At 43.8% G+C, this 26,517-nt stretch overlaps 1 protein-coding gene across 1 annotated transcript in view; it reads left to right on the top strand.

Moving 5' to 3' along the window:
• LOC121834491 (carboxypeptidase inhibitor SmCI-like) overlaps positions 1–23,819 on the top strand; it is a 44,301-nt gene extending 20,482 nt beyond the window's left edge. The window contains exons 4-7 of the mRNA XM_042288183.1: positions 12,519–12,557; positions 13,992–14,165; positions 21,032–21,154; positions 23,713–23,819. Coding sequence (XP_042144117.1) covers positions 12,519–12,557; positions 13,992–14,165; positions 21,032–21,154; positions 23,713–23,774 — 398 coding nt within the window. The 3' untranslated portion in view covers positions 23,775–23,819. The remainder of the gene's footprint in view (positions 1–12,518; positions 12,558–13,991; positions 14,166–21,031; positions 21,155–23,712) is intronic.
• Positions 23,820–26,517: the final 2,698 nt, after the last annotated feature.

Consider the following 26,517-nt stretch of genomic DNA (forward strand, 5'->3'; position numbering starts at 1 on the left):
GTCTTGAAGGTAGTCTTAAACAGAATATATCGAGAGTGTTTTGTGTGCTAGTCAACTTTCCAAGGGGGAGAGGGCAGAGGGGACCGGTCAGGATGGTGACGACCGATGATGGTGTTCGCCCGATGGAAGGCCCCCGGGAAGTCGAATAAGACAAAAAAAAAACTAAAAGTTGTTCGATCCCGCTGGACACATTACGACGTGGTTGGTTTACGATGGCCAGTGTGGCCACGTTTATTTTCAAAACAAAACGACAACAAGTCAACAATAATTTACAGAACTCCCAAAATTAACACCCACACTTTAGTCCCCCAGTCTCAAGAACCGAATCTGCCTGATCTCAAAAGCCGAATCCTCGAGAATCCTCTCGGCAGCCCTTTTCTAGACCCGTAGGGGCCTCGTTTCCGTCCAGAGACGGACCAATCACTTCAAATTCCAATACTCACACGTGGTACACTGTTATCCAATGGTCGGCGAGCTGTCATCCTGGCGCTCCAACCGCCAAACCTAAATTCCTTGTAGAGTTGTTCTCTGCAAATTCCCCAGTCTGACTGGCGCCAACCGCTAAGTTATTGCATCGGACAAAAAGCGACAATTATACACTAAGCGACAAAACCCTCTAAATACAGGCACATTCGGCTAAAAGCCACAACCAGCTGCAAGAAGGGATCTGTCCGAGCAGACTCCCGAAACCCGAGACGTTTCTTAACGACCGTGGGGGAAACGCTCCCACTTCCCGGCCGCTCTGCCCACGCAAATGCTCCCTCCAAAACGCCGACACTCACAAAGAAAGCTAAAAAAAGAAACGATGCCAACGCAACTGTAGAAAGATAAACTTTTCTAAAACAAGTCTTACTTATTTCTAACAAAATCCTTCGTTACTTAACAGTGCTACGCAGTGAATCAGCTACCAAGCATTATTTTCTCACCATCAAATGTCTTGTAATCAGTTGGGAACATGGATTACTGCCCATTTTGTACCATTTCTGTCGTCACACTTCAGTGTTGCCAGTAGGGGCTAGCAGTTTGAGAAACACGATGAAAACAAAATTCGTAAATTCAATAACCTCGCGCAACGTTTTTCTTTTCACACAATACTCGGGGAATTGGTACAGTCGTGTCTATCGGTATGTTGAACCAATTTTGAGGCATATCAGCAACCATAAAAGCTCGCCGGAGTACCCCTTTAAAAAAGAGATTTGTTACAAATGCTGGCCATGTGAAACAGTGTGCTTACTATTAGAATGAATTTGATTATGTCATCATCAGGCTGCGTCATAATTGGCTAGATGTGCACTCTAAAAAATAATCAAGTACCAAAATGTTTTGAGCAAATATGTTATTCCGTTGTCACCAAAAAAGACAGTGCATGCATAGGCAGATACCAGGCATGATGGCATAGGCTGTCAGTTAAGCAACTTCATCATCCTATGCCACTTATGATATTTCAATATATGTTACGTATGTTATATTATACTGCCGCAAAATATTTGTCAGCAAAAACGCCCAAACACTGCAATTAATGGACGCCTATAAGGAGTCATACCGTTAGCGTATTGTTATCTCTGCTATTTCTCCTCCGGTTAGCAAACGCATTGAAACACAATGTGTTCGCGCAAGCTAAACGGGTATTGTTAGCGTAACAAAGCCCGAAATAATTTCCAGGCGGCGGGTTGTACATATGCACGAGGCTCGTTTCAAAGGCTGAATAGAATTGTAAAATTTAATAATTGTATGTTTTGCCATACCTGGCCACAATAATTCACACAATATTAAATCGGTAGTGCATTTCATTGTTGAGAGATTCACTCTAAAAAGGGAGTAAAATTAGAAGCCTCATCACGTATATTCAATTGGGGTTCCCGTGAGCCGTTGAAGCATGCCACGCTGGTTTGTTTCTTTTTGGCAATCCTTAATCGCAACTTGAAATAGACCATGACTTAGAGTAAAAATAAAGTGGGTGCGATATACTTTCTCCAAAAACGTGCTCTCGCATAAAACTAAACTCAAAAAGATTATGTTTTTGTTACAAGGCACAGCGGAATCGTTACTTCATTACCCGGAAGTAACGGATGAGAACCAGACTTGGTATCTTCGCCATTTTTCTGAGGAACTTGGTATTTTACAAATACTTTTGAAGGTAAATATTTAGTACTCTAACTTAAATACATCTTTGCAAGTAACTTGCACTTACTTCGTAAGTTACACGCAAGTTACTGTTCAATTTGTTAACGCGCGGGTGACCTCCCTTCCCAGTCTTCGTGGAGCGCTTGCTTTGCGTCGGCAGACATGCGCTCAAAAACACTAAACAACTTAAGAGCATCTTAAAAGTATCGAGTTACTTTTTTCCACTATTTAGTACTGTACTCGGATACTTTTCAAATTTCTGTATTTAGTACTTTATTCAGTTACTTTTCAAGCTGGTATAGAGTAACTTAACTTAGATACGTTTCCTGAGTATCTTGTACATGCCTGATTAGAACTAACCCGTTTGTTGTAACACACCGCGCACAACTTCACCCCACTATCTCGTGACACACCCCTGCTTAGAGCGCTTACCGTGGCCCAATGACTACCATACGACGAGGCACTGAGGGAGAGAAGGAGACGAAAGCGCGCGGGGACGTCAGAACGCCGGGCTATGATTGGGTGGATTAGTGGGTAGACGCAAAACTAGCTGCCTTAATTTCTACTCCATGTTGGAACGCGTTCGAAGGCGAACGCCAGGCGCCAGATGCCGGCGTTCTGAAATCGAACGCGTTCGACAAGGGACTATGGTGACATGGGCAGCTTGCTTTGCCTCTACCCACTGATCTTTCCAATCAGCTGGAGCCCGGCGTTCTAACGTCCCCGTAACTTCTCGTGTCCTACTTTCTCTCCCTGTTTCTCGTCGCATAGACCTGCTTCGCTAGGTCAAGGGGCGCGAGCGCGCCCGTAAGACGCGCCCATCTAATGCTGAGCCCAAATCGTCACTGCAGCGTTTTGATCATGCACGAGCAGTGGTCGTTTACAAGCCTGCGTCAGCCTATGTCCACGCGCGGTAACAGAGCGTCTAAAAAAACGAGACAAGCTTAAATAAAAAAAAAATTGCGGTGTTCTATCAACACAACAAGAATCTGTTTCTTGAAGCTTTCTTGTTCTTGTTATTTTTTTTACGACATTGTTTATCCGCCAAAAAAATTCTGTCAGCTTAGCGTCCGCGAGCGATGTGAGAAAGCATGACGTTCAACCAAAACGTAAACGATAAATATTCCATTTTGCTCTCCGGAGGCGCAGTTTATACTTGAGAACTACAGGTAATACGATTATCTAATAATCGTAATTTTGTTGTGTGTTTGTTTAAACAGCGGGAAGTAAATCAACCCCAGCGGGCGTCTGGTGCCTCCGGTGTCGAGGAGAAATGTTTCCCGTGCAGTATGACTGCTAGCCTGGCGTCTTTAACGTGCATGACGTAGTAGTTACAAAATAATGCACGCCGTTACGATTATCTCAAGTAGTGCAAACTTTCCAAGTAGAAATCTCTTAAAACTTATGGAATAATTCTTGGCACTAGGCAAACGAATATTTATTTCGACGGTTGATTGATAACGGCGTTCGATTTAGGATTCCGACGCTCTGTTGAAGCTTGGACTTTCTATCGAGGTTAAATGTAAATAATAGGTAAAAGAATAATGACTCTTGTTTTATGACATCTGCTAGAAAACAGTTATCTTCGGAAAAAGTTTCTTCGGGCAATATTTTTGTTTGGTTTCTAATAAACGTATAGCCTTAGCAGAAAGTTTATATTCTGGCTGAAATAACTAAGTTTTCTTACCAAAATGTGGAACGGAAATATACGCTTTATAGGCGCCGAGCGTTAAGAATAGAAGAGGAGCGCAAGGTCGGGTAGCGCGCGACACTCGACTGAGCGTGCAGCACGGCCGACAATCTCGGTGAGTACCGAAGATATCCCTCCCGGCGTTAGATATTGACGCTATGATATCCATCATAGCGTTAGATATTGTAAAGTGTAAATAGTGTAAATAAATGTGTAGGACCTACACTTGGTCCCTACATATTTGGTGACATCGCTACGCACGCATTCTTCAGCGTTTTCGCCGCCCTCGTACGAGGCATGGCCACTGGACAACCCAGCGGAGATGTTGGTGCGGTTCCTCTTCGACTCCCACCGTTTTGGCCATCTAACTCCCTCCTATGGTTAGCTCAAGTGGATGCTCACTTTTCCACAGCAAAGGTCACGGGACAACTGACGAAATTCCACCAAGTCATTGCAGTTTTGTCACCAGAAGTCCCAACAGAGGTTAGGGACTTTATTTTCACGCCACCAAGTCAGAACCCGTACGACACCCTCAAAGCGGAGCTGGTAAGAAGAACGTCCATTTCTAAACAACGAAGACTACAGCAACTGCTGACAACAGAGGAAACTTGGCTATAAAATGCCATCCCAAATGCTTCGACGCCTCCAGCAACTGCTTGGTGACTCTCCTACGACATTTGACCCTTCGCTTCTTCGAGAGCGTTTTCTCCAGCGGCTACCGGCGACTGTCAGGATGGTGCTGGCACCAACAACGAACATCACCATCGAAGCTTTGGCACAGCTCGCGGGCAGAGTCGTTGAGGTAGCCTCACCGGCTATATCAACGGTTGCTACAGGCTATCTGGCTGTTAGCAGGTCGCAGCAAGAAAACTGCGACACAAGAAAACCTCTGGTCACAGATGTGATAGAGGACACGTGGATGCAGATCAACCTGTTGACAACGCAAGTGGCCGCACTCATGACCGCTACTCCATCTAGACCTCGCCAGCGTTCAAGGTCTTCACAGTTCGGACGTTCCCCACCACGACCCGGATCCCCTCCACCAGGTACCTGCTGGTACCACTGGAAGTTTCGGAACACAGCGCAAAAATGTCGAGCTCCATGTACAGCGTCGGAAAACGGCCCAGCGCGCCACTAGAGGCGGCTAATCGGAGCGCTCACCCTATCTCCCGCCTGTTTTTTGTCACAGACAAAAACTCTAAACCACGATTTCTGGTAGACACGGGTGCCGAAGTGAGCCCTCTCCCCGCGCCGCCCAGCATATCTTCGAGCAAGAGACAGCCATGTACACTACAAGCAGCCAACAAGACACCTATTCCAACTTACGGCGAATCTTCCCTCATTCTCGACATAGGGCTTCGCCGAACCTTCTGTTGGATATTTCTCGTCGTGGCTGTCTCTTACCCGATACTTGGCGCAGACTTCCTTCGTCACTACGATCTCCTGGTAGACATGCTTCATCTTCGGCTAATCGATGACACCACTCGCTTGACTGTGGAAAGCATTGAAATGAAGTCGCCACTTCTTTCACCGATCATCTCTGATCCTCCTCTTTCACCCTACGACAACCTTCTCAAGAAGTTCAAGTGTCTCACATTTCCGAACAACTTTTCCCGACCAGTACCATATGACGTGACCCACCATACCGTAACGACGGGCGCCCCCACCTATGCTCGACCTCTTGGTCGAGCATAGGTGGGAACGCCAGAACGTCTGAAGATCGCCAAGGCAGAGTTCGAGCCCATGCTGGAATTGGGCATCATTCGTCCTTTTTTGAGTCCATGAGCCTCGCCTCTGCATATGCTACCTAAAAAAGAGCCCTGAGACTGGGGACCTTGCGGCGACTACCGTGCCCTAAACAACGCCACACTACCAGACAGGTATCCGATACCACACATCCAGGACCTTTCACTATCTCTTCACGGCTCAACCATTTTTTCTAGGATAGATCTCGTTAAGGCCTACCACCAGATACCGGTAGAACCTGCAGTTGTTGCTAAGACGGCCATCACGACACCGTTTGGGCTGTTTGAGTACCTTCGAATGCCCTTCGGACTCAGAAATGCAGCCCAAACCTTCCAAAGGTTAATTGACACCGTCCTCAGAAGATTGCCTTTCTGCTTTGCATATGTCGATGATCTCCTAATCTTCAGTCGAAACGAGACTGAACGCATACAACATCTGCGACTACTTTTCCAGTGCCTCGCCGATTATGGTGTTAACATCAACAAAGGAAAATGCCAACTCGGGGCATCACATCTAGAATTTCTGGGCCACGAAGTAGACCAACACGGCATACGGCCCCTTCCAAGAAAAGCGCTGGCGATCACCAATTTCCCAACGCCCACAACCATCCGCCACCTTCGCGAGTTCCTTGTACTAGTGAACGTTTATCGGCGATTTGTTCTCCAGAGTGCTGAGATTCTGTTGCCCCTCACTTCTCTGCTGAAAGGAACCAAGGCACTCTCGTCTCCTGTGCAGTGGACACCGATCGCAGAACAAGCTCTTAGCCGAGCGAAGCTGGAACTAGCAAATGAGACGCTTCTGTCACATCCACAGCACAACACTCCAACTAACCTCATGGTAGACGCCTCCGACGTCGCCGCAGGAGCTGTCTTACAACAACTAATCGGCACTGTCTGGAAGCCAATTGCTTTCTTTTCAAGACAACTGACGTCGGCGGAACAACGTTACAGCACTTTCGGACGCGAACTCTTAGCAATATACACTGCAATCTGCCATTTTCGAAATTTTCTCCGAGGAACAGAGTTCTTCGTGCTGACAGACCACAAGCCCCTCACGTATGTTCTGCAAAATGGCACAGATACACACTCACCTCGCGAGACACGGCACTTGGCTTATATTGCCGAATATACGACCGACATCCGCCATGTCAAAGGTATCAACAACCCTGTTGCTGCCGCTTTGTTCCGGAGCACTCCAATTTCCGGCGGAGTGGGTTTCCCTCCTGCTGTTGACTATGATGCAATAGGCGTTGCACAACAACAGGACCAAGAGCTTAAACATCTACGCAAATTTCCTGGTCGGCTTACCTTCGAGGAGATTACTTTACCTTCATCCACCACAGGAGTAGTCTGCGACGTCTCGACCGGCACACCAAGACCATTCATACCTGCTAACTTTCGAAGGCAAGTTTTTGCCTGCGTGCACGGCTTATCTCATCGCGGTATTCGTGCCACTCAACATCTAATGATTGAACGCTTCCTCTGGCCCGGAATCAATAAAGATGTCCGAAGCTGGACTCGAACCTGCATTCACTGCCAAAAATCGAAGGTTCAACGTCACACTTCTGCGCCGCTACAGGCATTTCCAACCACGAAAAACCACTTCGACCACATCCACATCGATATCGTGGGACCCCTGCCACCATCTGAGGGTAATCGATATCTTCTTACATGGGTAGATCGGTTCACCCACTGGCCAGAGGCATTTCCCAATCAAGTTATCTAAGCAGACACAGTAGCACGCACTTTCGTTCAAGGATGGGTGTCCCGATTTGGCATCCCATCTACTCTCACAACGGACCGGGGACGTCAATTTGAATCCGCGCTCTTCCGACAACTTCTATCACTCTTGGGAACAAAACGAATACGAACGACCGCCTACCACCCTTCCGCAAATGGTCTCGTCGAACGTTTTCATCGCTCATTGAAAGCGGCGCTGATGGCACAATCCAACCCCAATAGCTGGAACACATACTTGCCGATCGTTCTCCTTGGACTTCGGGCAGCTTTGAAGCGAGACCTGGGCTACAGTCCAGCCGAGTTGGTATATGGCTCTACCCTACGCCTACCCGGAAAATTTTTCACATAGGGCCCGTTTGCTCGAAGCGCTAACCGCGGCTAAAGTTAACCGCGGTACGTAGGAGAGGAATTTTGAAATCATGTGACTGGGCTCGGTAGGGATGCGGGGAAACATGGCGGTGCCCCGCTGAGAGAGCGCCGCTCGCTTTGGAACAACTATGTCGTTGTAGCTGCAATATCGGGCGCGTTGGTCAGTAGCGAATGGTGCAGGAGGCTTTCGCTTTGCCTTACCGCACTTAAATCGCAAAGCACGAGCAATGACCTCGCCGCAATTTCGAGATAGTCTTTTGATTCTGGCCATTCCTAAGCTTAAATGAATACGATAATTGTGGGCATGGCAACTTCTTTGGAAAGTGGATTGCCTTGACTCAATCGGCCGGGTATTAATAGCACAAAATTTCACAAGCGCCGTGGTGCATGCTACGAGTGTAGTTACACGCGTTACACCTGCTGGCGTCTGCAGTAGTAAATGTTCTAAAGCAAAAGTCTAAAACAAATTTGGCCTTGCACGCGCGTTCGTCAAAGTCTTAGTATGATTATTTACTTCGAATCTTTTATAAGAGGAAGGCCAGCGCGCGCGGACCATAGAATTACACTTCCAGCGTTCTCCTCGATGCTTGGGTAATTTAGAAAATGGTCTATCAATTGGGACGCTGTCTGCTTTTGTGGGCTATCAATACCCGGTCGATTGAGTCAAGGCAATCCGCTTTCCAAAGACGTTGCCATGCCGACAATTATGGCGTTAATTTAGGCTTAGAAATGGCCAGAATCGAAAAACTATCCAAAACGTGCGGCGAGGTCATTGCTCGTGCTTTGCGATTTAAGCGAGGTAAAGCAAAGCGAAAGCCTCCTGCACCATTCCTTGCTGACTAAGCCGCCCTATATTGCAGCTACAACGACATATTAGTTCCAAAGCGAGCGGCGCTCACTCACCGGGGCACCGCCATATTTCCCCGCATCTCTACCGAGCTAGTCACGTGATTTCAAAATCCCTCTCCTAGCTACTGCGGCTAACTTTAGCCGCGGTTAGCGCTTTGAGTAAACGGGCCCTGGTATGGAAGAGCCAGCTCCTGGTCCTAAGACATATGCCAATCAGCTGCGAACGATAATGCGAAATCCCCGACCCACATAAGCAAGCAAGCACGAGCTCCAGTATAGGTATCTAACGACCTTGAAACGTGCAGCCACGTATTTCTACGCATGGACGGCTCTAAAAGATCGCTTCAACAACCATACACCGGGCCGCCTAAGAGAAGCCAATACTTTTACAGTCGACTACAATGGGCGCCAAGAAACCGTTTCCATTTACCGCCTAAAACCCGCTCATCAGGAACCGCTTGGTAATCCAAACCATGCCATTCATGCTTCCACCATTCCCGCTCGACCAACCATTGATCTCCACTGCCTCACCTCAAACCGATCCCCTCGACCTAATCAGACCCACACAGAACACCTCCACTGCAGACAAGCACCTCAAGAATTCAACAGACCCAGCTCTGCTTATTCCGAAAACAACCGCAGAGACTCCTGTAAGTTTGGATCTAGACTATCAAACTCTCCGTCACACACGACGATCACTATTCACCGCAACCAAACAAACACAGGCGATTATCCCCGAGCTCAGCCTCGCCAAGTGACGTGGTGTTTACCACCATCGCACGGTCATCCTAGCAAGGCGGGAACGAGACAGGGTAGGGAGAGTATTGTAGGCTCCGAGCGCCAAGAAGAAAAGTGGAGCGCAAGTTCGGGTAGCGCGCGACACTCGACTAAGCGTGCAGCACGGCCGACAATCTCGGAGGGTACCGAAGATATCCCTCATAGCGTTACATATTGTAAAGTGTAAATAGTGTAAATAAATGTGTAGGACCTACACTTGGTCCCTACAGAGTATATGAACTCAAGCATCTGGAAAACATCGACATCACTCTAAATCATCGCTCATATTTTTTTATCTAGCATAGCTTCTAAGCGAAAATGAATTATCCAAGTGAATTTTGCCTATTATGTTAAAGTGCTTTTTTTTATTAGCTCGTTGCAGTATTTCAACATGTAAATAGCGAGAAATTAAGGCACAAGTTTTAAGGAACCACACAGAGAAATTTACAACTTGTCTTACTGGTTAATGTTTTTATTTTTTTATTTATTTTATGATTGTCTCTAAGTAAAGTTCTAGTAAACTGCAATGTCTTACCTCAAGATATGTAAGAGACATTCTTACCCAAGCTGTAAAAGTAATAGAAGTCAACTGTGATAATTTCGTGTTAATGATTCTTGGCATAGTTACGTCGACGCACCGGTAACTTGCATTCGAGAAGGAACATCTCACCCCTATGATAACTATATAGCTCCATACAAACATGTGGCAATGTAGTTAGAAACGTATTAAACGTTGAAAATCGGTGAGAAAATGACTGCCCAGAGAGCGCAGTTTTTGGTCAAACTTGGGTTCTTGTCTGAGAATGCAAGGCCTTTAAAAGCCCGAAGAAGACAAGGTAAAACCAAAGTTGACCCATTTGGCCGAAGCCCGGGTTCCGTGACCCTAATTCCCCTAACATGTACCAAAGTTATGCCTCACTACACGGTAGTTTCGCTGTCATTTGACACCTTTATGCCTAAATCGCCAAGCAAGTGTCAGATTTACACTCTAAAAAAAGGGTGTCACCGTACATTCATTGTTCCATATAATGCACCCGAAAACTTTCGTTCGACGTACAGCGGACTATAGCCGAACACACGGCCCCAAATTTTACAAGGGACTTGATAACGGTGCGATATAACTTTTTAAATAGCTAAAGTACGTATCAAAAACAACAGAACGAAAACACTGAGTTTTTGCAGTAGAGCCAAGAAAACCCCGATTACTTCTTTTGTAGTGAGTAACACGTACATTAGCTATTTTAATAAGTTGTACCACAAGCTATCAAGCCTCTCTTGAAAGTTAGTACCGTGAGATCGACGTCAGTGCGTTGTACGTCAAACTGACGTTTTGGGGTGTATTATATGGGACAAAGGGTGTAAGAATACGCCCTTTCTTTTTAGAGTGTAGGCTTCACTGCTGGTTCTCAGGTTTGCACGTGGTATCCTTGGCTGAAGCGTGGCAGTTTCGTAATTATGCGGTGAGCCAGAGGAAAGCCGTAAAAACACCAACAAAAAGTACGCGGGCACTAACTAACGCCTTGTTTTGCAAGCTTGTGCAAAACTAGGCGCAAGCTTGCAAGTCTGGCGTGCTACCTGGGCCGGTGGTGTCGTCAAGCCAACGTCAACCTTTATAGAGGACTTCTAATGCGGCACTTCAATCTTATATTATTTTTGATTTTATGACGGGCTTTTTAGCGTGTTAGCTATTGGTGACTCCTGATCCTCTTCTGTTCCTCTGTCTCACTTCGTAACCGCCAGGATCTTCATTTTTTTTGCTGCATACTGGAATAAGCGCCAGCTCATAGCTTCTTTCCTTCATATCTTTTCCGCTAGATATTTTGCCTTCCTTGGAGCTGAAAACAAACATTGTCGTCTCTAGGAACATGACAGACCGATATGTTTTGTTATCTTTAGTAAGGTTATAAGGAATAAAAATACTGACAACACGCATCATGTTGAATTCAAGTCACAAAAACAAGTCTCGCTTATATATGCATTTCTGAACCCAGATATCAGAGTTTAAGGCATTTGTGGACCAAGATCTTAAGAAACTAGGATGGGTAGGAAAATAGTCTACACTGACGAAAAAAAGTGGGCAGTAAAAATACTGCCTTGCGGCATAGCGAAATATATTCTATATACTGGAGAAAAAATGTTAGATATGCAATTTTTACTTCCAACGATAGGTTCTCGAAAATGTGGACAAAAAGAGGACCAAACAAAATCCGATTATTATTATTGTTCTAATTAACAACTCTCACCTAAAGATTATGAGATACTCTGATTAGTAACTATAAGATATATTTATGTCTCTATACTCTTATTACACCTTGCATAAAAATTGATTCAATCACTGACTAAGTGTGACTAGACGTTTAGTGATAGGGGTTGTACCTGGTGGGATCAGTTATTCTTACTATGACTTAATTGTTTTTTTAAAGCGACAGCTTTGAAGTAGATGCGTGGAAATTATAAACAACCAATCCCACAAAGGATAAAAGCGCGACCTGCTACCGCAAAATATTTAAATATCCTCGAAAGAAAAAAAAATTGGTTGCGACTAAGTTTAAAGGTAAGTATGTAGACATTCGGCATAAATGACGTTAGTTTGCTAACGCCTCTGCGTGCAAAAAAAAATTGGGTTAACTTTCATTCTACGAAAAAATTTAAATTGAACAGAACATTCCACGCTCTCGCGACAAATTGCGGTGGTCACCCCGTAGCTAATGTCTCGATTTGCGACACTGTACAAACCAGAATTGGGCCCGTACACTCGAAAAAAAAGGGTGCAGCAATTACACCCTTTGTGCAATATAATACACCCCAAAACTTCAGTTCGACGTACAGTGCACTGGTGTTGAACTGACGGCCCCAACTTTTACGAGAGGCTTGATGACGGTGCGATCCAACATATTAAACAGTTGAAGTACATATTAAAAACTACAGGAGAAAAACAAAAAAAAACTCAAGTTTTGCAGTATACTGCAAAACTCCGATTACTTTTATGCACTTAGTCACTATTACATTAGCTATTTTAATAAGGTGTAGAACGCGGCTACTAAGCCGCTCTTGAACGTTGGTGCCGTCGGTTTAAACTCAGTGCGGTGTACGTCAAATTGGAGATTCGGGGTTATTATATGCAACAAAAGGTCTAAGAATACACCCCTTTTTAGTGTGTACTCGCGGAAAAAGACTCCCCATGTTAAGTGACCTTTTTAAGTGTTTTTGACATCCTTTTCCAGATTCGAGAAAGAAGGTGGAGGGGCCTACTCCTGACAGAGGTAAGAGCTTTTTTATACATCGTTTCTTTTATTTTATATTTTAGTATTCTTGCATTTTTTGCGTATTTCTCGCATCTTCCTGACTTGGATTGAAAAAAGAATTCACATTTTTTTGTGTGGATCCAAAACTAGCCTTGTGGTTTGGATCCAGATGTCATTCACAGCCTTTATACATATAAAATTTACGAAATAAAAACCTTCTTAAAAAAAAGCGTTTTCCTATGGTTTTAATTTTGGGAACTCATTAAAGTATCCACAATTTAAATACAATTACCCGATGTAAACATTTTAAAACAATGAGGGCGCGAGCCAAAAATATACAAAAACAAAAATGGTCGTTGACGTGTGGGATAACAACGGGGAGCGTAATTTGTTCGCAAATTTTGAAGACATAACTTTAGTGCATTCTTATTTTCCTGCGCATAGATATAGTTGTTTATTCTATTTTACATTTCGAAATATCTTGAGAGTACTATGATAAAAAAGGTGATAGTGTGCGCGCTGAAAGAACGCTCGTTGGCCCACTGGTCTTTATTGCGGTTACTTATTAGAAAAAACCTGAAGCCCTTCCCCTGTGAAGGAAACTTAGACTGATGATGAGCTTTAAACACCTGTTTAGACCCAAGTAAGCGAAACGCCCATCTATTCTGTTTCTACCCTGGCACTCCTCGTCGTCCTAATGCTGAACAAGGAAAGAGCTTTGCGCAAGCTCTTCATACATTTCGTCTCGAATCTTAATATTAGCCCCTTGTTGCCATCTTCTTAACTTGTTCACCGCAAAATAAAAGCACAGAGACGTCATTTATAATTTTCTTACCAATACAACGAAATGAAGAGCGTCAGCTTACGCACATTCGTGCTTTAGGTGACCCGTCTTTGACACTAACTATTTAATCAGAGACAGGCATTTGTTATTAAAACTGGAAACATCGGTGACAGATGTTTCTGCTAGCTCTGCCCCATGTTCTGCGTCAGCCTATTGTAAAAAAAACGTACAAACGTTGAGAAAGAAATTTGTCTATCTCTACAAATCCCTCAGATATTGGAATTTCTTAGCCTGCTAACTTTGATAGCTTTTTTTTTTGTTGTTGTTTTTTTTTTTGCTTCAAAATTTTTAAATAATAAATTTGTTTTTATTTATTCTTGATGCTAAAAGGACAATTCCATTGCGCTATGTAAACTCTATGCGATGAGTAATAAGGTGCCATATTTCTTACGTTTCACTGATTAACTTTTTGGCCTTTCACACCGAACGTGTACAAAAATAAACCTCTAACATGCCTGCACTAAATGAAATAATTATATATGGCTAGAATAAAACGCATGCAGCCCCACATAATTTTCATAAAAGGCAAACAAATTGAAACCACACGAAGCAAACAAACACAGCTCTGGTTTACTTAACATATCCAAACATGTGTCCAATGTTTTCAGCACTCTGCCACCTCCCACTAGATGAAGGTTCTTGTGATGGCAGCGAAACTCGGCCCGAAACCAGGTTCTTCTATGACGCTCAAAAAGAGGACTGCATCAGCTTCATCTACGCCGGCTGCGGCGGGAACGACAACAGCTTCAGGCTGCTCGAAAACTGCAACCTCACTTGCTTTGGTATGAAACAACACATGCTTCGTTTTAATCTTCCGTCCTTTATTACTCTTTATTTTAATTAATTTGCTCATAACTGTTGTTGTTTTTCAACACGTGACGTTTGCCCAAACATCAGCGATCAGTCAGGGTATTTGATAGTTTTTACGTCAGACAAAAACTTGACTCTTGTTTGCTCCAAAACAGCAGCCTATATCCCGAAAGAAATCACCACTATTGTTTTTAAAGTTTACAAACTGTTTGAATACAAAGATTTGGGAAAGATAAAAAGTTGTCTAAGCTTAATAAACAAAAAACATATTCACTCAGTATTTTTTTACTACAATGTTTGAATATCTTACCATATTCCTGCACTCCTACCCTTAGTAACTTTTTTTTTTTGGGGGGGGGGGGGGGGGGGCTTTGTCATTTTTGTTTTCTGCCGCGAGAAAGCCAGCCTAATTGTGGAAGATATTGTTATCCTTTGTTCATATAGAACAGAATTGGCCAGGTTGCAAAAACTAGAATTCTTTGCAGTTACCCTCCACTCCCTCACATTTGTAGAAATAAATAAATAAATGTTTCATGTTTAACGGTGCGCAACGATAAGGAGGCGCAAAATAACAAGACTCCCTTCACGCCTTTTGTGGTATGTCTGGTGGCCGTGTTTTTTTTTTTTTCTTTAGTCTTTTTTGGGTTGATTTAGCGTATTGCCTACATACAATTCTGGGTCATCTAAAATTGGCATAGTAAACCATAAATATTTCATCAAGAACCTATTGGTACAATTGACTCGTGCTCGTTCTATAATATCCTACGTCGCACCACCGGCGACGAGTCATTTTGAAGGCGCATTTCCTGCTCCCGCTTTCTCGCAGCTCTTGCCTTCAGGGTTGCAAGCTACGGTGCGAAGTGCTATCGCGTCCACTCTGAGCTGACACTCCACGACGTGTTGCGCTCGGTGCTACCAGAGCCGTCTGTCGCTTTGTTCGGCATATTGTGCAGCGCGCTTAAGGCAAGACAAATGTCCACCGACACTCGTTGCGCCATCCTGCGCTTCCGTGTCGCCAGCTAGTGAGCAAGTGGAGGCCAAATTACCTAGTTTCATCGACCAGTAAACCATATTCATGACACAGCATAAATTTATCGCGAACATTCTCAAAACACTTTCTGTGGCACGCTGACTTATGATTACCTTCCGCGTGCTTTCTCACACCGCCTGCTTTTGTTATTTCCGTTCCTGCGTTCTGGGTCCGTAGCTCAGTCAACAGAGCACTCGGCTTCCATGCCGGTGATCGGAGTTCAATCCCTGGCATTACATTTTTTTTTTACGATTGTTTAGCATTTGTGGACGATTCACATGGTGGGGTTATCCACTGACGGAGTGATCACTTTACGAAATGTTTGCTGATCGCTCGTCTTCCAATCGCATCCCTTCGGAGGAGGCGACGAGCAGACGAGAGAAACACGGACCGAACGTTTTTGCGACTACGCCGAAAAACGTCAACATCGCACTGTGGCATTGTGGTCAAAGAGAGAAAACGACCTTTTGCGCTACTGTCGCGGCACTACCACAAGAAATATTCGTGTGCAGACGCGCAGAGCGAGACAAAACACCGTGATAGTCTTAGCGCGAAGCGCCACTAGCTTTACTAACCCAATGCTTGACAAAAGCATCGTTCTGCTCGAAGAGTCTTTGACGTAGAAGAGACAAGGTCCTAGGCACTCCGAGGTGCGTTTGGAGATGCCTTCACGCACGGCTTTACTCATCAAGACATCAGTAAGAAAGGTCTTGCAAGATGGTAGGCTAAACGGACGAGCAGAAAAGGTCGCAGCATGCTAGACGAGTTTTGACAGAAGCTTCTTGACACGGCCCCGGAGGATTACGAGCACCTTCGACGCGTCTGCTGGGCAAAGTTCCAGCATCTTCTTTCATCCGGGGAACCAAGAATCGTTCCACAAAACGAACCAGCGAACGCACAAACACAATCATACGCAATCTTTGTTATGTTCGCAAAAAATTAGCAATAAAAAAGTTGTATTGTTACTATGCTAAACGCTTTTAAAGTTAATTCCCCGTTAAAAATCCGCGAGTGGAAAGACGTTCGATCAGTTAAGTTTGCGCGACCGCGGACGATGCGTGGATCGCAGGTACCGGTGACGTGATGGTCACGCTGCACACTGTCCGCGGACGAGAATTGCGATTAGGTTCGTTGTGTGAAATGACCATTACGGATTGACCGACGTAAACAGCCGGTGCTTACGCGGCTCCTGAGGTTGGTTGGCCCTATAAAGATACCGCTTTCATAAAAAAATATGAACGCCAGGCCTTGCCGCTTACTCGTCAAGTGGTTTGTTGCTTCACCTCAATCTACCGCGTCTCCCAAAAAGCGGCCAGGCTCTTTAAATCGACCGCTTAAATCGGTTCCTTAACCTATCGCGTTACGATTTCGTACAGCGTTAACCACAGGTGGTGCGTTTTTTTCTATAAACTTCGCAAAGAGCGAACTTACCTGAGCAAAAAGTAAAAAAGGAAAAAAGGCTTAATTCCTATGGAAACGCAACGAAGCCACCGGTTTTCAAACCGTAGCGCGCCCTATGGTTAGAAGACCGGTGGCTTCGCTACGTTTCCATAGGAGTAAAGCCTTTTTCTTTCTTTTTTTGTTTTTACTTTTTTCTCAGGTAAGCTCGCTCTTTGCGAATTTTATAGAAAAAATGCACCACTTGTAGCCAACGCTGTACAAAATCGTAACGCGATAGGTTAAGAAATTGAATTTTGCGGTCGATTTAAAGAGCCTGGCCGCTCTTTGGGACTTTGGTTACTTTAGGGATACATTTTCGGAAATATACTGCTATCGCAATGCTCGCTTTTTATGCCAAAGCATTAACTGTCTCATGGAGCGAAACCCGCAGTGTCTGTAACCACCTGTAGTGACGAAACAGCAGTTAAATGCCCATTTGTCAAAGGCACAGCAAAGCAGATGCTTCGTCACGAAAGCCGCCGAGGCACCCAAGGTCAAAGCGGAGGTGCCTCAGAAATCAAACACAAAGAAAACCTAGGCAACGCCTATGCATCGTCAGGGAAGCCGTGGAGCCCGCAGGGTTCGCCGCAGCGTGGCGCGCTGCTCGTAGGAATGCGCTGTGTGTAGAAATGTCTTCGCAATCCTACACGTAAGCAATCTTAAGAGTCCTCCTGTATTGTTTTGTGTCCCGCCATTTTTTTCTCCTAATATCAATATAGCTGCTTTCATGTTTCATTGACACTGATCTTAGGTTGGAGTATAGTGAGTATTTTAGGATGGAGTATAGTGAATCGTTTGGCAGAAAACAAACATAAAAAAATGTGTTATGTTGCTTACATATTGTCGGCGATAGGTTGAGCATGGAGAAGGAGCTCCTCTTCTTCGCGCACTCGCTGCCATCCATCGTGCCTTGGCTACGCGTTACCCAACGAAGAGAGCTCCCTCTCTCGGGAAAGCTTCTACTGCGTTCTGGCCACGTCTAGTTCTCTATAACGCAACTGCGTACGCGCGTATTTCTTCGCCGGAATCGTCTGGTTCAAGCGAGAAGCGTGGACTCCGGTGTTTTGTCTCGCCTATTAGCGACAACAATACAACAAAGTTTGAAACTATGCCACCGTTAATTTGGGAAACCGTCGATTCAATTAACACTGTTTTAAAGGCAGTTTGGTACCGCTGCTCCCGATTTCGTCTCTGGGAACAAAGGGGTCATTTTCGAGCTCACGGTGAATTGGCGATGCTGTGGAAGCGTTCTCTTTTCTATTGACAGGGTGTGCTTGATATATTTGCTAACACTAATTACTACCATTCACGCCTATGCGTGTGAGTGTTAGTAGCTTCACTTACCACCCATATAGCACTAGTATTGGTCCCTGCACATAAGTATTTAGGACTTCACATTATCAGCGACCTCAAATGGAACACACTTCGGTATGTAAGGTCTAACCTTTAATTAGCTTCACCAGAAATAAAGTCGTTAGCCAACACAACCCTGGTAAGGTTGCAAATTGAATATCCATCATCGATATGGTGACCATTTCAAAGTTATCCCGCTAATGAGTCGACAGCATCCAGAACAAATCATTAAGTTATATATTTTTTAGATTATTTTTCATATACTGTAAAAACTTTCCTTACAACGTAAGCTTGCCTGATCACCCCTTCATGTGATACAACATTAGCACAATCCGCAGATGAAAACGGCCTTTCTCAGCAGCCCCCGGCCGAGTTTCCGCCAGAAGTGACATTAAGCACACATTAATAGAATAATTGCAATTCCGACATGGAATTTCTTGTCCAATAAGGTTCTAACAAAGTCTAACACCGCTAAATTTCAAGACTTGCTTGCTGCCTTTATTCAATCATAGTAATTATGATAGCTCTAATTGTAGTAGGTGCTGTAATTTTATTATTGTGTAAATTGTATGCCTTGACGTGTTTTGTTCTTACTGTTTTTTTAATGTTTCCTACTAAATTTCAAAATTCTGCTAAGACGCACCTTTTTTTATTACCCGGAAGCAAACCCTCAAGGTATAGAAACAAATAAAAATAAATATGTTCATTAATGAATGGTTCTAAACTTCATTTGATGCTGAAAATAATACATTCATATTGTATAGATTAAAATCCCCCAGAATGATCAATCCCAAATATCATTCTTTTACTAGCGCGTAGAGAGGCCTTCAGATTGCGATATATCATATGCAGACGTTTTGAGGCGGTTGAACATATTTTCTTTATTTGACTCCCGAGAGCCTTGGCGTCCTATAGCATTCCTTAGAGAAAATAACGTATGTCAATGTAAGATTGAAATGTTAGCCCGTGTAGTTCATGTTTTTCGAATATTCAGCTTTCTTTCTCTGCGAGCTGAAAACGGGCGAAGTATTATTATATTATTCTACATTTATTTGTGCTTATATCTGTCTTGTCACCAGGCACGAATTGTCGATGTTTCTCAGAAACGCCGCTAGAAAAACGTTTCAAAAAGTGGTTCATTATTTGTCTATTTGTAACCAAGTTATTGTAAATAGATGGAGCACCTTGGCAAATATCCTCATACGAAATATAAAAAAATTATATTGTTTGAAAATTGAAACAACATTGGTAATAGTGGCCGAATTTCAAGCTTTAAGTTGTTGTTTTTTTTTTGTCTTTTTTTATGAAAAAGCGGGGGAAATGAACATAGAAGTATAAAACTGCTGGGCAAAGGCCCCCTGCCCCCACAACAACAGAAGCAATCATCAACTCAAACAAAAACTAAAAAAAAAATATATGAATTAATAATAGAGCAATAAAGCTGCCCAAATACCAATATTCGATACATACTGGGGTACTCGGACCAGCGTTGGACTACAGACCTGATGTTTATCTTTCTATTATACCAACCATGAGCGGCCCAGGAAATGTACAAATGAATTTTTTCACCATTGAAATAACTCTCAAGATTGGATGATAGGCAGGGTGTGACATTGAGAAATTATAATTTTATTCGTAAGAACAGTAAACTGGGCACGCGAACGTCATTTCTCAAAAAGGTTTATGTCTATATTATTGAGCTCAACCCAAAGGTGGTGGCTTATTAAAAATGGTGCAAAATCTGCGGACGTGAATTTTCTGTGTTATATACCGGATGTTGATTGACTGCACTTTGGTTTGCGAGCTTGCTCCAAATGGTAATTTTTCCAATATTTCGTTAAAATTTTTACTTATCATGGTTATATTGTTCATCGCCAGATTCTACTATCGCTTCTCAGCATTTTGCGTTCAGCAAGGCACCCGAGAACGAGCTCGCTAACCAGTGAGCAGACGACGAACACGCTAGCATAGGACATTAAAACTCACGGCCACCATTTTTGCTTTATCTTTTTTTTATATTCCACGACCTTAGTTCAGCTCTAAAAATTCGACATTAAACTTTTTGCGTAACGACATTGGCGTGCCCAATTTCAGGTATGTAGGTTTGAAGTGCGAAATTTGCAAGGCGTGCCCAATGTGCGGGTTCTTATGACATGACCGTACTTTTTTCGCAATCTTGCGTCGCTACTGCATTCATACTTTTCTCTGGCGACTTCATGTGTATACTGCGTAACGCGTATTCATTTACTGTTTTAAAACAGCAAGATTACACAAAGGTTATTGTGAGTTTTAAGAATTCACTAATAATATGTTTGATAATGAAAGAAAACAAAGCCACAATCGAAAGTGCTATAGCAAACAACAAAAATGTATTTGTTTAGTTTTAATTATTCCAGTGTGTAGCCTTATTTTTGCCGCCGCTTTACGTAAATCTTAAGCCAAGTAAAACTAGTAAATTTGGATGTAAACTGTTGTTATTTAAAAGTAACCTTAAGAGGTTTTTGAATTTTGGAAACATGTGAGATTTTGGGTTTGGGTACCTTACTATATTGTGAGTTATTAAGCAATAATATTTTTAGTGTTGAGATGATCCTAAATTAAGGTTTCTCAATAGCTCTACACACTGTTCCAAGCCGAGCGAAGAAGAACAAAGGAGAAAAAGGAAAACCAGGGAAAGTGATGTAATCGTCATCGGCAGTGTCAGATGAATCTTGAATTTCGGCTGGCTCAGGGAGGCCGTAAACAATGTTAGGACGACTTTGATACACAACATCCGACAAAACGGTTTGCCGCACCAACCGTAGCAATTAACGCGCATGAATTATATTTTCTTTAAAGCAAGTTACGCTACATTTTGACCTATTTAATAATTAAATATTTCAAGTTACAAAAAACTATAAAAAGCTAGAAAAGTATTTTTTCATGTGATTCAGGTTTTCTTTAAAGCGGAGTGGATGCCAAGCGGGTCAACAATTTGTCCGAGTAAAACATGTAATGTGTGTCGTTTCTTCGTAGGTGTCCAAACCCTGATTTCTAAAGCAGAAGCCAGCTGCACGGAAGCAGAATGCAGCTGCGGAAGGTTCAGAATGGACGGTGACTGCAAAGTCTGCGAATGTGGGAATGGAGCCGAACGAGCAGGTACATTGACTATTCTTGCAAAACGATTATACAAATTACAGAAAAATCTTGTTTTGGGAATTTGAGATCAAGAATTTTACCATGCTAACTTCTTTCAAACCACCTCACTTTTCTTTTTTTTTTTCTTTTTGTCATCTCATTTGTATGATAGTGGAATATATCAAGAACCAGAAGCCAATCCAGAACAAGTTTCATGAATTATCACAAGTTTACGCCAGATTATTGTATTAACACCTTCTGCAACTAAACATACTTGTTAAACTCCTAAGACTGCAATGAGATTTCTCATAACTGCTATATTAACTTTTTCTACACTTATTCCTCTGAAGTTCATGGGATCACCCTACAGGGCAATCGTGAATTTCCATTGGTATAATGCCTTTCAGACCAGCTTAATATAAATAAGTTGTAAGCTATTCTACAACATCCTTAATTGTTCAGTTAAGGCAGGATTCCCTTCCTCACTGTAATTGCGTTCTAGTTATTACTGTTAAGCAAAAGAATTTTAAAAAAAGTTAGGTTTTTGCATGCTTTTATACCTAAAAAAACATCTTATTATGATTAAAAGTTATTTATCCTTGGCATCCTTTTCCGTAGCGTTTATCGCCATGCTTCTTAAATTTATCTATTTCCAAAGACCCAGTTCTGTTCCGTATAATATCTCCCTTAGCATCTAGAAGGTCCAGTTGATGACTTAAATGAGCGCAGCTTCCGTACCACCAAACGCGATTCGTCTTTTCTTCTACTAACTCCCATCTTTAAAAAACGCTAGGCGTACGTGGCTCATTAAGATTAGGAGTTTCGTCTCAAATTTCATTCTTCTGCGTTCTTCTTGGTTAGAGGGCAACTCCGGTCTGTATTCTTGAAATTGGAATTACGACTGTTCACAGCTAAAGCAGTGTCCCTGAAATACAGGGAATATCTTTTTCTACATGCTGTGTAGTTATATTAATATTACGGCTCAGTGTTCGGTATCAGCAGTCTACGGCAAAACCGAAACTATCTGCTAGAGGGATGGCAGCACTGATCATTAGCCGTACAGCCGCGATGTGACGTCACAAATGTGCTGCGATAGGCGGTACAACCAACGTTACTAGATTACCTCGTTTGTGGAACTCCCCCGGAAGGGGGTACCCCTCACTCACTTTAGTCTGCCTCTCCTCGTTTCAAGCGCCATCTAAATTTTCGTTTCAAAACTAAGTGTTTCATGGAGCAGAGATGGAACGCCATCTAGGCGCTGTGCTTCGAAACGTACGTCTTCCATAGAATACACTGCAGTTACCATAGCGGCCGTCTGGCGCGTCGAACGACGGGAGGCGAGTCGTTGTGAGTGAGAGGGGTACTGCCAGTGCAAGCAGCGTCTATGAGCAGTTCGATAACTGAGCTAATCTAATAACCAATAAACCGCAGTACCACCGCAACGTGACGTCGCAAACGTGCTGCGCCAGTGTTCCATTGACTGAAAGCCAACCCGCTTGCCGCCTGCTAAGGAGCAGTTAGCTGGACGCATCTTTAAAATCAATTTTAGTAAAGTTCGCGGGTTCACCTTTATACTTTTCTATTTTTTTTATTTTTTTTATTTACTTTGGGTGCCCCAAAATAACCTCATCGGTCTTCCCCTTGGTGCACCAACACGAACAATAAGACCAGCAAACAAACAAAAAATACTAAACACACGTAAAGTTAGGAAGCAAGTGTTAGATAATTCAAATGGCGACGGTACATTGTAACAGCTCCAGATATATGAAAATGGGGTGAAGCGATGGCGTTATATCATGACTGAATCCGAGAGAAGTGATGCATTGCACAGTGAGTGAACATAGAAGCAAACAAAATGTCTAGTTAGACGTGAAGGAACATGAAGGTTCACCCTTTCAAGGAGTTGCGGAGAATCAAATGCACTATTAACAACCTTAACGTAAGACGTAAGATTTCGACTGTGGTCATATTTAGTGCCACTAAAACGAGACCAGTCATTTATTTGGGTTTCTTTTTCGACCAGAGTTGCCGTTTAATACCGCAAATTTATTGGCATAGGAGCGATTATGAGATGCTTGATATTCGTCACGCACAGAGCGTTTCTTCAGCCGCCGGTGTCTTTAGAGATCAGCCTGGTAGTAACATCCCCAAACTGTTCACAAATATAAATTATACAAGATACCTCAAATATTTGTCAAACTTTTTTGATTCGGGCATTCGTGAACCAAGGCTTTATAGACCGTTTACGCTGATAGAAAAGAAAAAAAAAAAGATTTGTAAACGACTTACTTTTTGCGGACTCAATATCTTGCGATTTTGGTAAAAACTAAAGCTTTGGAATAATTCGCGGGTTCTAATTTTCGCGAAGCAGTGCGATCTCATTCTACGTAGATTCCAATGAGTTTAACTTTTACCGGAATGGTTCGCGGGAACTATTTTTCGCGAATTGTAGGTGATTCGCGAAATTGGCAAAACTTAGGTACTCGCAAAAATTAGGTTGTTTACAGTATATATAGTCATAGGGCGGCCTTTCTAATATTCGTAATAAATTGTTCCGATTTCATTATTTTTCGTTTCAGGTCCAGGCGTCTACATGCTTGTTTCGTTGCTCTGGGCAATGATTTCAACCAAGGTCATCTGAACGTCGCGTCCCCATGCAGAGTAACCGATAAAAGCGGCCATGGACAAACCATGTCTTTAATTACGCATAGAGCGGTTCGCGAAATGCTGGAGCGTTCTATCGAGCCGGTGTTGCCAGGGCAACTATTCTCATCATCCCTTATTACCGGCAGACCTCTACGTAATCAGTTAGTCTAAGATAAACCGCGGAGCATGTTGGTGGCAACATGGATGCGTTCAAAACATAAAAGTACCAGACAAACGGGAAAAGCCGTGCCCACCCTTTCGAGGTACAAAAACATATTTTTCCAATACTTCATCAGCGGCAAACTCATCCGGAGAATTCGAGATGATTCGAGATGACGCCATTTTTTTTTTTTCTTTTTTACAAACAGAAAGTGATTTCCCTTTCCTCTCAATACATTCTGTCTTTTTTTCTGTTGGCATTAGACATTCTCCTTTTGGATTTGGGTTCCCGTTCATCCATATTTGAAAAATAATAAATATCTTGCTAATTTAAAATCTCGTCCCGTTTGTTCCATGCACGTTTTCTATTGCGTTATCCGTCGATCTTCCTTTTCTTATTTTGCTTGAATAATCTGTTGAGTATTGTAAGAAAACGTTCTGGGGCTTCGCAAACTCACATAGTATTAATAATTTATGTTAGTGAAGTCGCGAAAACCTCTTGGTCCTTCCAAATGAAGTATACTTGCCTTTGTTCCACGACCTGCTCATTTCTTTTTTTCCCGGCCTATAGAATAATCAAGGCATGGGAACATGTTTTCACCTCCCTCTATGAAACGCCATTGCAGTCGGATGTTGCCCACTCAGCAACTGGACACGAGCCCTGTGCCGAACGCCCTTCAACGCGTTGGGACACGAGGCTTAGCCGAACGCTGAAACAGAGGTTGTGTCCAACCTGTGTCTTGGCTCGATCTCCTTCGGTGAGGTAGAAATTCTAGTGCGCAGGCTTTGAACATTCTAGGTGGTGTTGCTCCAGCTTTCTCGTAAACAACTGAATCGCAAAAATGAGCTGCGGTCGCGGCCTAAATATTTGAGAAAGAAAGTGGTTGTTGCAGTCAAACAGGAGATTTTACTTGTGTTGTTGCTTGTATTGTAGTTGAACTTCGTCTTGCTCTACGCCGGCGTGATTAATCGCCATCTCGCGCATGCTGTTGGCACACTTCGTTCTTCTCGGGAAAGTGATCCGAAGTGTCCGCGTTTATTACAATTTTGGCACTCACTCTTTCTTGCAATGGATTTTGATAAATTGACCCAATGCAGCGTTGAGTCGCATCTGCGGCACGTTCTGTTCTCCGGTGGACCTTGGTTAGAAGCATCTGTACCAGCCTGGCTGACTTTCCCGGCCAAATTTGGCTGTTTATTGCGTACCACTTGATCTGGCGCTAAACCTGTCGATATATTATTCGTGAGCTGGGGCCCTAAACTCGTCAAACACAAAGTTTGAGCCGAAAGTTGGCGGAGCACGCCGATTGGACGCTGGCGAAAAAAGCGCGAAGTCATCGTCGTGATACTCCAATCGGCTCGGTCCGTGAACTTCGTCCCAAACTTTGTGTTTGACGAGTTTAGAGCCCTTGGTCTTTCCTTCTGCGTTGCTACACCTGGTTGGCCAGTAGGACGGCCCTGTCTAAAGTGAGCGCAGAGCCCTTTAGCAGAAGGCGCTCTTGTACAAAGGGTAGCGACCCTTCTCGACCAGTTGGTTGCGTAGAGCCTCGTCCAGAGTCGTCCCAAAGTCGCATATAGAAACAAGACCCCTCAATGTGGTGACAAACTCTTTAAAGGTCTTGTCGGGCATTAGGGGTCGCTGTCAAAATCTTCGATCAGCCACGACGTTTTATGACTCGGCGTAACTCGTTTCCAGTGGAGACATTGAAGAGTTGTATTCAGGTGGAGCAATCGGTGGCTTGCCTTGACCATTATCTTTTTCCCGTGTCCCCATAGTAGGCGTAAAAACTGTAGCGGGCGTACCCAGTGGCATTGCGTAGAAGATGCACTGCCCCTCCGTGCCTAACGGGTAGATCAACACAGCCTGTTTTCGCTCGGGGATGAAATCGCGGGTGTCCACGACCATCAGGTAAATTTCGAACACTCGGCGCCGTTGCTTTCAAGGTACGGGAGCTTTGCCTCGATTCTCATGAAACAGAGGCGACGGCGGAAGGCTGCCGGTGTTCATTGTAGTACATCGTTGAACGGCCGAACCAGCAAAGGCAATGCTTGAAACCTCAACATCCTCGTCGCCGAAACTATGTTGTGTCGGGAAGAACAATCAAGTAATACATACAGACACGTCACCGTTCCATCTTGAGCTCGTTTATTCACGCGCGCTTTATCGTTTAATCCTGCGTCTATTTCACGATGATCATCATAAATCTATCGTCCGAAAAGTGGTGATACAACACGTCACAGGTCAGTTTGGTGTCTCCGTGTTTTTGTCTTGGTTTCCACTCAACTGCGCTGGATTGCACGAGTCAAGTGTGCTACTGGCGTTATCTCGACAAGACTCGTACGCCTGATGAACCAGAGCAGCCGCCTCGGTGGCTCCGAGGCGAGGGCGCCGGCCTACGGATCCCCAGGTGGCGGGTTCGAATCCCGACCGAGGTGCCCGCAATATGACGGAGGCTTATTGCGGAGAAGGCGCCATGTAACCGAGCTTTCGGTTGCACGTCAAACGATCCCCAGGTGGTCGAAATTAATCCTCAGTCCTCCGCTGGGGCGTGCCAGATGCCCGTCGTAGGTTTGGCACG

This window comes from Ixodes scapularis, unplaced genomic scaffold (genome assembly GCF_016920785.2).
Source record: "Ixodes scapularis isolate PalLabHiFi unplaced genomic scaffold, ASM1692078v2 ptg001217l_1___fragment_2___debris__unscaffolded, whole genome shotgun sequence".
Classification (NCBI taxonomy): domain Eukaryota; kingdom Metazoa; phylum Arthropoda; class Arachnida; order Ixodida; family Ixodidae; genus Ixodes; species Ixodes scapularis.